The following is a 16,739-nucleotide window of genomic DNA, read 5'->3' as shown; positions in this document are numbered from 1 at the left end:
GTGTGTGTGTCTCTGTGTGTGTGTGTCTCGTGTGTGTGTGTCTGTGTGTGTGTGTCTGTGTGTGTGTGTGTCTCCGTGTCTGTCTCTGTGTGTGTGTGTCTCCGTGTCTGTCTCTGTGTGTGTGTGTCTGTGTGTGTGTGTCTCTGTGTCTGTCTCTGTGTGTGTACCTGCAGTGTATCAGCAGAGGGGAGGTGTGTGTCCCCTGCCTGGTTCTGGCTCTCTCCAGCAGGTCCAGGACTCCAGCAGGCTCGTGGGGAACATCGTGATCCGGCCAGGACAGGAACTGGAACTGAGTCAGTGAGCGGTGCTCCTGCAGGAGGAGACGCAGCAACACCTTCAGCTGTTCTGTCCTCACTGAGGCTACGAGTTAGAAAGTGCTCTGTTTCAGTCACACCTGTCCAGGTGTGTCACATTTCCTGCGCTTTGAACCAGAAGAGACCAGGAAGGAATGATTTCTAATGTTTCACATCATGAAGGTCGTGAGGACGCAGCTGAGACCTTCAGGGAAACTGATCACAGGAAGGAGGAGAAATATTATAGGAGCCCTGTTCACAAAGCTGAGCAGCTGATTCCCGCCAACTAAAGTGAAACTAAAACTGAAGCGGCAGGTGACAAATAAGACCGACTGAAGTCGAGGAGAATTCACACCACAGATGTTTTAGCACTTAAAGAGTCCTGAACGGAACTCTGTGGTGAAACTCCTTAACGCCAAAGATGGCAGCTGTATGCACAGGTCCCGCCCCTCCCGCTAGAAAGCCAATCGTCTGGCTAGAAAGCCGGGAAACACATTCAGCCAATCGTGTGGCTCCACTGACGTCAGTTTCAGATGTCGTGGCGGCGGCGAGGAGCAGGTGTGTGAGCGAGATCAGGTCTCTACGTGTCCTCCAGAGTCCTGCGTTAAAGGCCCCAGGTGTGATCTGCAGTACTGCAGGACCTGTTAGGAAACTGCCGCCTGTGTCCAGAACCTCAGTTAGCTTAGCATCAGCTCAAGGTGGGAGGAGCTCAAGGTGGGAGGAGCTCACGGCGTCCCGCCCCGGCGCTCTGCGTAGCGCCGTAAATGAAGGCGGTGTAGTGAAAGCTCGTGCAGGTCTAACCTGCAGGGAGAAACTCTTTATAAACCTGGTTCAGGTTTTCCTGCTGATTCATGCAGGTTTCATGGGGACCAGAAGCCGCTCATTCAGAGAGAGACCTGATCCTGGTAGTCCCAGATACCTGAGGCCTTACCAAGACGGCTGCCGAGGGGCGGGGCTCACCTAGAGAAGGACTCTGGTAATGCTCAGCACCTGCTAACTAACTTATTCCCACTCTTCATGCTCACGTCAAACATCGTCCTTCATGAAGGACTTCACGTGTGGTCGCTGATGAACAGTTCAGAACTGGTCTGATCTAGTCTGATCTAGTCTAGTCTGATCTGGTCTGATCTAGTCTGATCTATTCTAGTCTGGTCTAGTCTGATCTAGTCTAGTCTGATCTAGTCTAGTCTGATCTAGTCTAGTCTAGTCTGAGCTAGTCTAGTCTGAGCTAGTCTAGTCTGAGCTAGTCTAGTCTGAGCTAGTCTAGTCTGAGCTAGTCTGATCTGGTCTGAGCTATTCTAGTCTGGTCTGGTCTAGTCTAGTCTGAGCTAGTCTAGTCTGAGCTAGTCTGATATGGTCTGAGCTATTCTAGTCTGGTCTGGTCTATTCTAGTCTGGTCTGGTCTAGTCTAGTCTGATCTAGTCTAGTCTGATCTGGTCTGGTCTCTCGTACCTGCTTGTGTGTGACAGTCAGCTCTCGGACCACCAGGTCTTCATTAGGACGCGTCTCCCCCTGCTGGAAACACACAGGAACAACAGCTTTGAAGCTCAGCGTTTGTCTGGAGTCACTGATGGAAAAAGTGAGTCAGCTGGTTTCCTTGGTAACAGCATCAAGCTGAATGAGCTCAGTGTGTGTGGAGATGAAGATAAAGATGAAGATGATGAAGGTGTGGGTGTGTCCTCACGTTGCAGACAGTGAAGGGTCCAAACGCGGCAGACTGAGCAGCTGCAGCCCAGTAACACTCACACTTCCTCTGCAGAGGACAGAAAACCGCCACAGGTCACGTTAACACGTTCATGTGCAGCGTGAAAGGTAAACGCACGACTTCCTGCTGCATCACATGTCAGAAGGTTAAAGAACGACTCACAACACACTAAAGAAGATTCTTACAAACTGTTCCCAGTAATGACCCCTGATGTGTCTCACCTGCTCAGTCTCCTCGTGTTCTGCCCCTGCTCTCTGTTCACAACCTGTTTAGATTGTTCTACCTTAGTTTGGACTCTGACTGCCTCTCTCCGCTGCTCGCATCACTTTGCTAAGCCCCGCCCGCCAAACCCACAAGGTGGGTTCATGCTTTTATTTCCTCTGCTGTAGATTAAAGTCTGTTGTTTGAATAAGAAGGAGCGCCAGAGTTTCCTGCTGAACCTTCAATGGAACATTTGATCTTTTCTGTTTCTAATAAAAATAAAGAAACTGGTGAGAAGATGTTCTCAGTCAATACGAACCTCGCTTGGTTCGGTGAAAAGAATTGTGTTTTTATTTTTATCTCTTTACCTTTCCCATCTCTATTTCTCTGCAGGCCATGACTATCACCTGGAACACACAAACACATTAGTCAGAGCCTCCCGATCGCATCTGAAACTTTAGGCTCATTAAATTAAATTAACTAAAGTCTTTCAAACTAAGCTGCAGAGTTTCAGGTGGCACAGACTAATTCCCGGACATGAGTCCTTCATGGTGTGTGTTGGACCTTGATGTCGTGCTGCCAGATCATCCTCCAGAAGTCGGTGAGCGTGGAGGGGACGGGGCCCTGAGAGGCGATGTACCTGCAGTCTGCTGAGGCCCCCTGCAGGTCAAACACCATCATTACAAACAAAGGATCAGTTCCACATCTGACCAGTGCCTTTGTGCTGTTTCCACCACATTTACGTTTTACAGGGCGGGACGACGTCTGTGTTCTGTTCTGTCTAACACTATTTTCTTTTTTTTACCTTTGACACCGGGGAGTTTAATTCATAGCAACACATCACATTTTCTAATCTCTTCCTTTGTTTTGCGAAAAGTAAGTGAAGCTGTCAGATAGAAGTGTTCACCTTGATGAAGCTGGCGTTGATGTAGTCAGAGTCAGAGTCTGAGGTCCGGAGAGACAGCACCACCCGAGACTGGTCGTCTGCACACACACAAACAGCATCAGTATCAGCATCACCCGGTTCACAACTTTTCACGTCCGTCTCACACTGCGTTCAGACCGCAGGACGCAGCGACTCAGATCCGGTTTGTTTCTAACAGGTCACATGATCGGCTCCAGTTCTGATTCGAGCCACTTCCATGTCAGAACTTCATAACATCGTCGTATTATTGTGTCTTAATCTCAGATGTTGAGCGAGTATTTCACTGTCGTTGCAGACACATCACACACAGCGTCGCTATTAGCTTCAGAGCTAAAACACGGCCAGAGGTGCATCACAGTCAGCAGAGTCAGGGTTCAGTCGGGGACACGTAGAGAGCTGCACAGGCTCAATTAAAGAAGCTCCGCTCACACTCCAAATGGCCGAGTTTAGATTTTGATCCTTTTATACGAGTATCGATCCAAGAACAGGAAACGCTGGTCTCACACTTATCTGCACATCATCACCGCGGACAGTTCAAACTTTAATCTCAGCTGTCAATCAAAGAACCAGATCTGGAGGCTGAGGCCTGCAGACTGAACCGGAAACAACAGATCTGTAATTATACCTGCTGTTCAGTACAGTCTCCAGGTAATTTTCTAATACTTTCTACTTCTGCTCTGTACATCTCAGTTACTTCTACATCTATGTGACAGCTTCAGATACTGTAGAGAAAAACTTTTTATCTGAAGATACAGAAGCTTCATCACATCAAGCAGGTTTGTTCTCTACTCGGCTTGGAAAGTCTGGACGAAAGGAAGGAAGGAAGGAAGGAAGGAAGGAAGGAAGGAAGGAAGGCCAGGGAGAGAGAAGCAAGGAAGGAAGGAAGGAAGGAAGGAAGGAAGGAAGGAAGGAAGGAAGGAAGGAGGGAAGGCCAGGGAGAGAGAAGGAGGGAAGGAAGGAAGGAAGGAAGGAGGGAAGGCCAGGGAAAGAGAAGCAAGGAAGGAAGGCCAGGGAGAGAGAAGCAAGGAAGGAAGGAGGGAAGGCCAGGGAAAGGCAAGGAAGGAAGGAAGGAAGGAGGGAAGGCCAGGGAAAGAGAAGCAAGGAAGGAAGGAAGGAAGGAAGGCAGGCCAGGGAGAGAGAAGCAAGGAAGGAAGGAAGGAAGGAAGGAAGGAAGGAGGGAAGGCCAGGGAAAGAGAAGCAAGGAAGGAAGGAAGGAAGGAGGGAAGGCCAGGGAGAGAGAAGCAAGGAAGGAAGGAAGGAAGGAGGGAAGGCCAGGGAAAGGCAAGGAAGGAAGGAAGGAAGGAGGGAAGGCCAGGGAAAGAGAAGGAAGGAAGGAAGGCCAGGGAGAGAGAAGGAGGGAAGGAAGGAAGGAAGGAAATGAGGACACAGGGAAGCAGGTGAGTTCCTACATGGCAAGATGTCTTTGTATCTGTTCTTCTTGAGGTTTTCCTTCAGAGCTCCGGCCTCAGACGTCAAACTGGGGTCTTTTTTTATCACCAAGGTCTGTGAACGCACCACCTGTCACACACACACACACACACACACACACAGACACACAGCGTTACAGCGTGCAACAGAAGCTTCTAACATAAAGCCTACGACACGATGAAAACACTGTGTGGACGTTTAAAAGGAAGAAAGCGTCCATGAAGACGTTCGTCGTCATGATTCCAGTCATTACAAACTAACGTGTGCTGAGTGATGTAAAACTGCAGAGATGTCTGTGAAGTTTCTAACACGTGATGATCATTAAAAGCTTCGGTTTTCCTGATTATCAGTCTTTAAATGCACCATGACGTCCAGGGACACTGTGATGCTTTCAAAGACCTCACATGCTTCAGCTGCCTTGTGACCCGAGGCATCAGAACCTGAGCAAGACCTGAACCAGAAGGACCAGAAACCAGGTTACCATGGATACGTCAACCCTGTGGCATCATGGGTAAAATGTCTGTACAGATAAGTTCTGTAGTTCAGAAGTCATGAAACTCACACAGTGAGAAAACCCAGCCCTGCTTCAGCAGTTATCTGCCATGTGAGCTTCTGATTGGCTCTCTATACGGCGGCATCTCCCTGTTGGTGCATTCAGGGACAGTCAGACATCTTATGTTTCCGCATTCCATTTGGTGCCTTTTGAGGGGGGTGTGAGGGGCCTCAGGGCCTCCACTGTTTTTTAGTTTTTCAGTTCAGTCTCTCACAGTCTCAGTCTACAGCGTAGTTATGAAACTACTAGCTTACAAATAAAACATTGCAAAACAAACATAAACTTTTCACTCCAGGATTTTAAAGGGCCCCTCCCCCCATTGGGTCCCTGGGTTACCAGAACCTTTCCATCAAATCTCACAGGTCCAGTCCCATTTTGTTTAAAAAGCCAATAGCTCAATAATGGTGCGTTCCATTTAGCTCGGAAATTGGAGTTGGCGCTGGGAACTCAGCCCTGTTAAAACGTAGTGTTTAATTGGGCAGAGACTGGGGCGCCTTGAACTCCCTGCTGTGCACTTCACTGCCTTTTTAACACGCAGGTGTTTACATGCACGTCACAGCTGACTGGGTGTCACCTCTGAGAAAAGCTACCTCAGACCCCCCTTTAGAGGAAACGTGTCGTCAACCCGGAAACATTTTGACACTGAACGTGCAACAGATTTAAGTAGGAAAACCAAGATGGAAACCCCTTCAACAACGGCGCAGCAACGTTTCCGCAAAGACAAGGTGGACGGGAAGTGTGCATGACTGAAGTGTGATAAACAGGATATCACGTCAGCTTTCACTCTGTCGACGCTCGGAGCAGCCATCTTGAATTTCGAGGTCGGGATCGGTGAGGTGATGAGGGCGTCACCCGATGGGCGGTCCAACCTCCGCCTCGATGAGCTGAGCTTCCTGTGCGGCTGATCCAGGGGATCATTTAGATTCACGGCTACAGCACGCATTCAGAGGTGAGTCATCTCAGGAACAAGAAGGAAGCAGCTCCGGCCCGGCAGTGCAGAACCGACCCGAGAGGGACCGAATGAGGAAGCAGGACTCGGGCTCAGTGCTCCCTGTTTGTAAGCGTCCTGCTCTGAAACCGAGTCCCTGCTGTCTTCTTCTGTGAAACAGGAAATGAAAAGGAGGACAACCTGTGGCCACAGACGGTCACATGATCAGAAAGAACACTGTTCAGGACATTTAAATTAGGAGGCATCAGTTTGAGACGTTACCTGCGGCGCTCAGCCTGAGGGAAGGTTACTGAGCATGCTCAAACAGAGCAGGACACTTGTGTCTGTCCAGCCCGCGGTGCTGACTGATCAATGTTTCTTAGCCGAGGTACACACAGATATTTAACTGACGAACAAAGAAGATGACAAACAGATTCTCATGCAGAAATGGGAAATATTTCAACGAGGACAGAACAAGACGGTGATGGACGAGCAGACAGAAGCTGCCGTCAGCTGTCCCGTCAGACTGGGCTGAGGGCAGAGATGCCCACTCTCAGAGAGGTCGTTTCCATAGCGTTCTGCTCGCGGTGTCGGTCTGAAGACAGATTCAGGGGTTCTTTCTGCAGAGATCCTGGACAGAAACTTTTCCGGCTGTTCTTCTTTTACATTTATGCAAACCAGAGTGCACACAGCACAGTATACTCTCTGTGAGCAGTACTACTGCCAGAGTGTAAAAATACTGCACTTCTGCTTTCCAAAGCTTCCTTCAGAACGAGCAGTTACTGCTGCAGCTCAACCTGTTCTTGATCATGTTGTCTCAGTAATCTGTCACTAAATGAGCAGTAAAAAGTACGATACATGGAGTACAAGTGTAAAGTAGCATAACATGGAAATACTCAAGTAAAGTGCAAGAACTTCAGAATTGTACTTTAGTGCAGTACTTGAGTAAATTTACTTTCCACCGCTGCAAACGTTTGAATGAAAATTATGAATTCAGTCAAATGATGTTGAGCGCCGGCCTCTGACCTCTGCAGTCACAGAGTTACTGTTCAGCTGGGCCTCCCTGGTATTCGGGGGCCCACTGCCGCTACAGGAGCCAGGGTTTGGGTACCTGATCGGATCTCAGGGGCATGCTGGGAATCACCAGAGTCATTTTTTAAAATGGATTCCAAGTAGCAGAGCAACAGAACTGCTCTGAGCCTCCTTCAGTCCTGAGACGTCTCCGTGTGGACACAGCGTTCAATAACCCTGACAGGACGAGGACACGAAGAATGGTCCACACAGACCTAACCCTGAGACACGTCTCGGTGTGGGGGAGAAAAGCAGAGACCGTGCAGAGCGAAAGTTTCTCAGCGCTGATATTTCAGACGCAGTGCGGCTGGTTTTGGGTGAGAGGACGTGAGACGTGAGACGCTCCCCACAGAAGGAAGCTTTTCTAGGTGAGGCTGCGTTCAGAGCAGAGTTTCATCTTCTGACCGCGGAGGAGTTCACAGCATCTGACAGCAACCAATTATAAATCAGATTTATTTTTAGTCTGATGGCCACGAGGCCGCGCTGCCTCTCTGAGATCAGACCTGTGTTTATCTACAATCTCGCCAAAGATAAGTAATAATAAATACAGACTTCTGTCACAAGGTGGAAGTCAACATTCTGAATTTAGGTTTGTGTGCAGACAGCAAACTTTAAAACTGCAGGTTACTCTGTGGACGTCACGTCCTCGCCAACACCCGGCTGAGAGAGAGTCCACGCAGACGCCGACACTCAGCAGAACCGGGCTCAGCAGGACCCCGAGAGTTCCTTCCCCGGGTCCTGCTTCAGAATCAGGAGTCTACAGACTGAGTTCAGCTTCGCACGAAGCAGCCTGACGTCACTCAGGTTATCAGACGATCTGCTGCAGCTCGTTTAAACAAAGACTTTACAGATCAGACCTGGTTTTTCCAGGAAAGGAAGAGACCGTGTGCAGCAGGAAACAGAGAGGAGTTAATCATCCACAAACAGGTGAAGAGAACACAGAGGAGCGTGTGTTCAGAAACCATCAGCTGACCTCAAACATGTTTTCTCACGCCACTTTCTGTTAAATACACATCAGACCAACATCTCTGTGCTCAGGACTCGCTGCCAGCAGACACAACAACCGCAACCTAGACTCAGGTCTAAGCCTAAATTTAAGCCTGCCCGCTGTGAAGCGTCCTGCAGCTCTAAAGAAGGACTCACGCCGTACTCCTGGTCCAGAGTCCCAAGGTCCACAGTCCTCAGGGAGGACAGCAGGGAGGGCAGCAGCTCCATGTCACATCCAGTCACATCCAGTCACATCCAGCAGCCGAGGCGACTGAGTCTGAGCTGCAGGCTGAAAGTGAAACACACCTCTCTCTCTCTCTCTTAGTTCTCTCTCTCACTTCTGCCTCGGCCCTTAACCCTGTTAGTTAATCATTCACCACCAGCTGACCAGCCCCTCTGGTGCACCAGAGACCAGCAGCAGGAAACGTGACGAAACTCTGAGTGAAATAACAGAACGTTAAAGCTGATTACACCACTAACGTGCCGACGCTCTGTTCCTGTGTGTCTGCAGGCAGCATGGGGACATTCAGCCAGACACTGTTTGGTTTGTCACCTGTTCACACTCTCTTGTAAATGTGGCTCATATCAGACACTGTGTGTGAACTGGCCACGCCCTGAAAAGGAATGTCACAGCGTGCCAGCCCCCTTTAGCTGGTGTGGAAGTTTAAGGTGATTTATTGATTCAAAAGCCAACAGACAGCTGGTTAAGTATCAGTTCCAGGTTGGGCTGTCAAAGACATTCGGGTGATTACTCAACGATGTGGCGGGGAGTGGACGCTGAGCCGAGTGATTAGAAATGAGCAGCAGGTGAGTCAGATGTTCAACCCCGGCAGGCGGAGGAACGCCCCTCTGACCTCTGCCGCACAGAAACAGCCACAAACACCCAGCAGTCATTCAAACAAAGAAACCGAACCAAAGTGCTTCCACACACAGCGTCGGGGGCCGCAGGCGGCCAGAGCAGGTCCTACGTCCTCGTGTGAGGCCAAGGGTTGTTGGACTCAACGAGCACAAACATGATGTCTTTAGATCTCGCTGGGCCAAGATAAGAAGAGCAGGTGTACTGAATAACACAAACAGGGTTGCGTATCATTTAGGCCCCGCCCACACTGCCGCGCTTTGGTTTAAAACAGAGAAGTTTGGAAACGCTGCCGACCCCGTTTTGCGTTTTAGACGCAGACGCTCACGTTCGGCTCTCTGATTGGCTCTTATCATTCATGCAAAGCAGAAACACAATGCTGCTGACAGAGTTTTTGAGTTTTATTATAATATTCTGTACCGTGTAAATAAAACTTCTACACTTGTTCTCTGCATGTCTTCGTATTTACTTTGCGACGACTCGCAGCTTATTTCCAGAATCAGAAATACTTTATTGATCCCCAAGAGGAAATTCTGTGTCACATTGCACAAAGGGCAAAAGGAATATAAATATATAAAGAGTAAAAATATACAATGTGTGGATATGTACAATATTTACATAGTTACAGGAATTATTATGGTGAACATGGTTTCCCGGCGCCATGGCCGCTTTTAACTCCCGCGTTCCATTCAGTAACAGTCCCAGCTCGTTATTGGTCCATGCAAAATAAAATCTGGTTCTTCATCTGCATTTCTTTATTCTTTCACCAAATCTTCTGTAACTACGAGATCAGCTCTGATACGCAGCTAACACGCTGCTGAGGACGGAGATCGTTTCCGTTTAAAACTCTGTCTTTAAACTGGTGCAGATGGAGCCTTGGCTGATTCTCTGAAACCCTTAAACGGAACAGAGCGGCCTTTGGTGTGATTAGTTCCTCCTCTCGTTCTCGTCTGTCTGTGTTCACAAGGTTTGATCCCATTCTTAAAATCTGTGCATCATGTGGTGTCAGAATAATCAGAATATTCACGTGACACGAGACTCGGAAAGTCTGAGAAAAGTTTATGACACAAGTTGTTGATGCCATGCAGGCAGAAACAGTGCAGACAACATGGCTGATGGTTAGAAACCCTGATTACTGGTGCGAAATCACTTACTGCATTTACATTTATGTTTGCTGCCCAGGAAAGTAATATTTTAGAGGTTAACGTGACGTGATATGTTGCATCGTGGCCCCATTAAGCCATTTCAAACCTCCACAGCCTCTCACACTGAAGCACTGACCAGGTGATAACAGCTGAGTTTGAGGATTCAGGACTCTGGGTTCGGGGTTCATGTTTTATTTTCTTCACAGCCGACTGTCTGATCTGAAAGTATTCCAGGTTCCTGCAGAGTAAAATAATTGTCTGAAACAGCGTCGGAGTGAGAGCTCTTCCCGTCTCCCGCAGTTTCTCTCTGGTTCTCTGAAACGGCGTCGGAGTGAGAGCTCTTCCCGTCTCCTCCTCTGCGGCTGCTCTCTGTCGTCTCCTCCGCTAGCTTAGCCTGCTAGCAGCCCAGGTAACCATGTCGCAGGCTCTGTCAGAGGAGGAGTTTCATCGGATGCAGGTAAGAACAAAACGCGGCAGCTGTATTTTCAGGTCGGTGGGCTCGCGGCAGGTAGCTGTTATGTCTGTGAGTGACACCTGTCAAACAGCAGCCAGGTGCGGCATCACTGTCAGGGACGTTAGCTCGCTGATGCTAACGTTAGCCGTGAGTTAGCGGTGTGTAGCGGCAGAGGGGGGACGTTAGGAACCGAACACCGCCTGGATGAGCTTCTGGTTCTCGGTCTGAATGATCACGAGCTCCTTTCGCTGACAGTCCACTTCAGGATGCTAGCTCTGTCAGCTAACTTAGCTTTGTAGCTTTCCAGCTGCCAACCCTTATTTTCGTCTGTCAGTTAGCTAACATGTTAGCATCCACGGGACCGGGCAGAGTCACGGGGTCTGAGTGAGGCGCACGCACGCACGCGCACGCACCCAGCGGGGTGTTGGCTTTAATTACTCTGATGAATAAGATGGCTGTTAGCCTGTTAGCATGCTAGCTGCAGACAGCAGTGTTACCCAGAGTCCTTCACTCCGCTTCCAGCCTGTTTCTGAACGTGTTTATATGAAGTCCTGCAGCCTCATGTTGACCTGGAGCTCCAGCTGCCCCCGGAACACCTGGAGTTTAACAGCTTCCACCTTAAAACACTTTTGTTCCATTTCAGCCTGTAAAATATGAAGGAGTCAGAAACAGCAGAGCTTTCACTCATGTTTACATCCCTTTAATCTGTGTGCCTGGGCGGCAACATGCTGCTGCTGTGTTTTGCTGCTGGGATTTAAATCTTGTTGCTCTGTGGAAAATATCTGCATTAATAATAAAGTAGTTTCTATGATGAGGGCTTTATTGTCGTCATACATTCATGCGAATAAAGCTAATTTGAATTGAGAGAGAGACTTTAATTGATCAAGGATTAAACATGAAGTGTGTGTGTGTCTGTGTGTGTGTGTGTGTGTGTGTGTGTGTGTGTGTGTGTCTCTGTGTGTGTGTGTGTGTGTGTGTGTGTGTCTGTGTGTGTGTCTCTGTCTCTCTGTATCACTGTGTGTGTGTCTCTCTGTATCACTGTGTGTGTGTGTCTCTCTGTGTCACTGTGTGTGTGTGTCTCTCTGTGTCACTGTGTGTGTCACTGTGTGTGTCTCTGTGTGTGTCTCTGTGTCTCTCTGTGTCACTGTGTCTCTCTGTGTCACTGTGTGTGTCTCTGTGTCACTATGTCTCTCTGTGTCACTGTGTGTGTCTCTCTGTGTCTCTCTGTGTCACTGTGTGTGTGTCACTGTGTCTCTCTGTGTCACTGTGTCTCTCTGTGTCACTGTGTCTCTCTGTGTCACTGTGTGTGTCACTGTGTCTCTCTGTGTCACTGTGTGTGTCTCTCTGTGTCTCTCTGTGTCACTGTGTGTGTCTCTGTGTCTCTCTGTGTCACTGTGTGTGTGTCACTGTGTGTGTCACTGTGTCTCTCTGTGTCTCTCTGTGTCACTGTGTGTGTCTCTGTGTCTCTCTGTGTCACTGTGTGTGTCACTGTGTGTGTCACTGTGTCTCTCTGTGTCTCTGTGTGTGTCTCTCTGTGTCTCTCTGTGTCACTGTGTGTGTCTCTCTGTGTCTCTCTGTGTCACTGTGTGTGTCTCTCTGTGTCTCTCTGTGTCACTGTGTGTGTCTCTGTGTCTCTCTGTGTCACTGTGTGTGTGTCACTGTGTGTGTCACTGTGTCTCTCTGTGTCTCTGTGTCTCTCTGTGTCACTGTGTGTGTCTCTGTGTCTCTCTGTGTCACTGTGTGTGTGTCACTGTGTGTGTCACTGTGTCTCTCTGTGTCACTGTGTGTGTCTCTCTGTGTCTCTCTGTGTCACTGTGTGTGTCTCTGTGTCTCTCTGTGTCACTGTGTCTCTCTGTGTCACTGTGTGTGTCACTGTGTCTCTCTGTGTCACTGTGTGTGTCTCTCTGTGTCTCTCTGTGTCACTGTGTGTGTCTCTGTGTCTCTCTGTGTCACTGTGTGTGTGTCACTGTGTGTGTCACTGTGTCTCTCTGTGTCTCTGTGTCTCTGTGTCTCTCTGTGTCACTGTGTGTGTCTCTGTGTCTCTCTGTGTCACTGTGTGTGTCACTGTGTGTGTCACTGTGTCTCTCTGTGTCACTGTGTGTGTCTCTCTGTGTCTCTGTGTGTGTCTCTCTGTGTCACTGTGTGTGTCTCTCTGTGTCTCTCTGTGTCACTGTGTGTGTCTCTGTGTCTCTCTGTGTCACTGTGTGTGTGTCACTGTGTGTGTCACTGTGTCTCTCTGTGTCTCTGTGTCTCTCTGTGTCACTGTGTGTGTCTCTGTGTCTCTCTGTGTCACTGTGTGTGTCTCTGTGTCTCTCTGTGTCACTGTGTGTGTGTCACTGTGTGTGTCTCTGTGTCTCTCTGTGTCACTGTGTGTGTGTCACTGTGTGTGTCACTGTGTCTCTCTGTGTCTCTGTGTCTCTCTGTGTCACTGTGTGTGTCTCTGTGTCTCTCTGTGTCACTGTGTGTGTCTCTGTGTCTCTCTGTGTCACTGTGTGTGTGTCACTGTGTGTGTCACTGTGTCTCTCTGTGTCACTGTGTGTGTGTCACTGTGTGTGTCACTGTGTCTCTCTGTGTCACTGTGTGTATCTCTCTGTGTCTCTCTGTGTCACTGTGTGTGTCTCTCTGTGTCCCTGTGTGTGTCTCTCTGTGTCTCTCTGTGTCACTGTGTGTGTGTCACTGTGTGTGTCTCTGTGTCTCTCTGTGTTACTGTGTGTGTGTCACTGTGTGTGTCTCTGTGTCACTGTGTGTGTGTCACTGTGTGTGTCTCTGTGTCTCTCTGTGTCACTGTGTGTGTGTCACTGTGTGTGTCTCTCTGTGTCTCTCTGTGTCACTGTGTGTGTGTCTCTGTGTGTGTGTGCAGGCTCAGCTGCTGGAGCTGCGGACTCAGAACTACCAGCTGTCTGACGACCTGAGGAAAAACTCTGCAGGTGAGCCTCCCTGAGTTTACTGATGATGATGCTGCTGTTTGTGGTAAAGGTGCTGTATTTGTCGCCTCTTCATCGCTACGCGTTTCCTCTTGACCACCAACACACAGAGTTAAACAGGAAGTGAACGGGCTCCTTTACCTGTAACAGGTGTTCTCTGTGGAGAACCTGAGACTCAGCAGCTTACAGAGCAGCTTCCTGGCGAGTCCACCTGCGGAGCAACAGGTGGACTCGCAGGAAGCTGCTGGTTATATCAGCCTGTCTCAGTTTCCTTTACCACCTGAGCTCAGTGCTTGTTAATAAAGTTTTCAGCGGAGGGTCCGCTTGGAACGCTGGCTGTGTGATGGAGAGTTGCACCCTGATGACATCACTGTGACATCATCAGGGTTAGACCTGATGCCGCGTTCCACACGGGTCGGAAGTGGGAAATTTCCAAGTTGAAATATCCGACTTCCGACCTCAAAGCGTTCCAGATGCATGATGGTGCGTGATGCCAAATGTAAACAACAAACATGGCTGACGGTGCCTAACTTATGTTTCCTTGGCCAGTTTCTGCACAGTTGAACCCTCAGCAGGTGGTGAGGTTCTGTCCTGCTGTTGATGAAAAGCCGTCTTATTTAGAGGTTCTACCAGAGCAGGTTTCCATGGTCATATTTTTGTCATACTGCACATTGCTGCAGCTCCTCTTTCCACCCTGTGTTGAAGGCTTCGTTTTAGCTATGGAGTGATACATCTTGTCTCTAAATGACTAGCCAACCCAATGTTTCCCCTGGGATGGAGTTGTAGCAAAATTTTAGTCTGAATATAAAACCCCAACAGTGCTCTTGTGTCCATGAGCATGCGCTGCACCTTAGAATAGTTTCAAACTGCAGTGTTTTCCCAGTTTAATGTCAGCTTTAGCTGAATGTTTTGGTGTGGGGGGTCCTCCCCCAAGAACATTTTACGTTTTGCAATGACAAATATGTAATTTCACATCACATTGGGCCGTTATTTTCACTATATCTCTGAACAAATATTTGGAAAAGCTGGAGCAGATAAAAAATAGCCAACAGCCAAAGATCAGTCTGCTGGAGGTGTGAGGTGAGAGGTGTGAGGCCAGGGGAGATTAAAACCCAAAGGCCTCAGTGAAGAGGTGTGTTTTAAGATGGGTTTTAAAGGTTATTATAGAGGAGGCAAAGCGGATGGCAAGAGGAAGCTTGTTCCAGAGTGATGGTGCACCGACACAGAAAGCTCTGTCACCAAATGTCCGGAGCCTGGAATTAGGGACAGCGAGCAGGTCCTTGTCAGAGGACGCAGAGATGTTCTTAAGGTGTTAAAGGCAGTTTTAGTTGTTGGATGGAGCTGCAGGCTACGTCAGTTTAGTCTCAGTTTGTACCTGATGTTCTCAACACTGGACAAGTAGGCAGTAATAAAATCCAGCTTCCAGTTCCTTTCTATAAACTGAGATAATGTTCAGTCACAGAGCAGCTCTGTAGCTGTTCGCTAACTTAGCGCTAACAGGCTTCACTTTCCCAGCAGCTGGGAAACAACAGACTTTTCTTGGTCTTGCGAAGCCGACACGCTGTAACAGACACGTACATTTACTGCCAGAATATTTTCCTCCGCTCGCGGTCACCGTCACTTTCTGCCGCTCGGACAATCAAACGCTCGCTGCTCACCTCCTGATTCAGAGTGACGTGCTCCCACAAACAACTTTCGGTTTATGGCTTGGCGGTGGCGGCGAAGTGCCATGCTTCGCCATGACACAGGAAGTTGTTGTAACTTTACTGTACATGCTCAGATCTGTAAGAAATTTTACACATTTAATAAAAGTCCTGCTCTGAACACATCTACATGCCAACATTCACCCACAGTCATAGCGCCACCTGCTGGCAACAGGAAGTGACCTTCAACGAAGCAGCCCCCGCCGCACGTTTCACCTACATGTATAAATTTCTGTGGCACATGTATCATGTCCAGACGTACCAAAAAGCCTCTTGGAGCGATGCCCTAAACCCAACAGGAAGTCGGCCATTTTGAATTTTACGGTCATTTTTGGATGATTTACACACTCCGTACTTTAACGAACTTATTTAGTCCGATCGACTTGAGTTTTCATCAATGGGCGTGTCCATGGCGTGGTGTCCAAAATCGATGATTTGCTGTGAAACAGGAAGTTGTTATAACTTCAGTGTGCATGCTCAGATCCGCACCAAACTTTACATGTAGGATGAGTCCCACCCTGAACACATGCATATGCCAACATACACACAATGTCATAGCGCCACCTGCTGGCAACAGGAAGTGTGAAGTTTTGTTATGTACTACACCCAACATATTTGCCTCACCTTCTTGAAAACAGTCTCAGAAGAGCCTTAAGACATTGATGATGCTATGTTGTGAATCTTGTGAGTTTTCGGATAACAGCGTGTGTTTTGCAACTCACAGGAGTTCATGAGGAATAACGGGAAGGATTCACGAAACACCGAGGTTTCTGTTCCTCAGGAGAAATAATAAGCTGTCAACACTTCTAACGTTGTTGTTGTTTGTTTCAGAGCTGAATGCCGTCCGTCAGAAGAATGTGGTTCTGGAAAGAGATTTTGTCAAAGCGCAGAAGGTAACAAACGCCGGATTATTAAACACGATTCATGTTTTCTGTCAGGATGTTTTATATTCTAATAATGTTAAATCACGTCATGACGTTACACCTCAGATTATCAGTCAGATTATGTTCATCACTGTTGGGTTTTTTTCTCCTCAGGCTTTGAATAAGAGCAAGAAGGCCCAGGTGAGTTCTCCTTTTGTGGTTTTTATGGTTACCACAGGTTTACCCTGACCCTCAGCGCCCTCTGCTGGTCACCACCTGCAGAGTTTAAAGGTGCAGTGCGAGGGATTTAAAATGAAGTAAGATGATGAGGAGTCGATCGTGTCACAGTTTGCTGCGTTACAGAAGCTCTCTGAGCTTTTATAGTCGAATAAATCTTAAAGACATAATAATAATAATGATAAAGTCTGAAGGAGTCAGAAAGGAAGTTTTCCTTCTCAAACAGAGAAATACAGACAGCTTCTGTATTCCAGTTTCTAAACCAACACACATCCAGACTCAGCAGAAACTGAATGAAACCCACTGCTTCAACAGCTCTGTGTGCACAAAATGAACCTTTAATTCATGAGTCGCTCTGACGGCCGTCCTCTCTCCTCTCCTGTCCCGGCCTGAACCCACCGAGTCTGTCCTGGTCGGAGCCCCTTGTTCTTCTGAGTCTTTGGTGGAGAGTGTTCTTTTTTGTCCA

At 48.4% G+C, this 16,739-nt stretch overlaps 2 protein-coding genes across 9 annotated transcripts in view; one reads left to right on the top strand and one right to left on the bottom strand.

The window, feature by feature from the left end:
• Window positions 1–8,634, bottom strand: part of ptpn18 (protein tyrosine phosphatase non-receptor type 18) — a 32,790-nt gene extending 24,156 nt beyond the window's left edge. The window contains exons 1-8 of one of the 6 annotated variants that reach the window (XM_038722682.1): window positions 8,248–8,634; window positions 4,534–4,642; window positions 3,107–3,183; window positions 2,764–2,859; window positions 2,568–2,606; window positions 1,978–2,046; window positions 1,746–1,805; window positions 168–310 (exon numbers count right to left, since the gene is read on the bottom strand). In XM_038722682.1, the coding sequence (XP_038578610.1) occupies window positions 168–310; window positions 1,746–1,805; window positions 1,978–2,046; window positions 2,568–2,606; window positions 2,764–2,859; window positions 3,107–3,183; window positions 4,534–4,642; window positions 8,248–8,319 (665 nt within the window). In that variant the 5' untranslated portion in view covers window positions 8,320–8,634. Of the gene's footprint in view, window positions 1–167; window positions 311–1,745; window positions 1,809–1,977; window positions 2,047–2,567; window positions 2,607–2,763; window positions 2,860–3,106; window positions 3,184–4,533; window positions 4,643–8,077; window positions 8,221–8,247 lie in introns of those variants that run through there. The other 5 variants (XM_038722681.1, XM_038722680.1, XM_038722685.1 and 2 more) reach the window with 5 other exon arrangements.
• Window positions 8,635–10,367: 1,733 nt separating this feature from the next.
• gripap1 (GRIP1 associated protein 1) overlaps window positions 10,368–16,739 on the top strand; it is a 52,234-nt gene continuing 45,862 nt past the window's right edge. For 2 of the 3 annotated variants that reach the window (XM_038722638.1, XM_038722637.1), the window contains exons 1-4: window positions 10,369–10,549; window positions 13,407–13,473; window positions 16,005–16,066; window positions 16,211–16,237. In XM_038722638.1, the coding sequence (XP_038578566.1) occupies window positions 10,508–10,549; window positions 13,407–13,473; window positions 16,005–16,066; window positions 16,211–16,237 (198 nt within the window). In that variant the 5' untranslated portion in view covers window positions 10,369–10,507. Of the gene's footprint in view, window positions 10,550–13,406; window positions 13,474–16,004; window positions 16,067–16,210; window positions 16,238–16,739 lie in introns of all 3 variants that reach the window. The other variant, XM_038722636.1, reaches the window with a different exon arrangement.

Source organism: Micropterus salmoides, unplaced genomic scaffold, assembly GCF_014851395.1.
Source record: "Micropterus salmoides isolate LMB-PRFRI ecotype aquatic unplaced genomic scaffold, ASM1485139v1 Ms_hic_scaffold_16, whole genome shotgun sequence".
NCBI lineage: Eukaryota > Metazoa > Chordata > Actinopteri > Centrarchiformes > Centrarchidae > Micropterus > Micropterus salmoides.
This window is presented reverse-complemented; position numbering and strand designations above follow the sequence as displayed.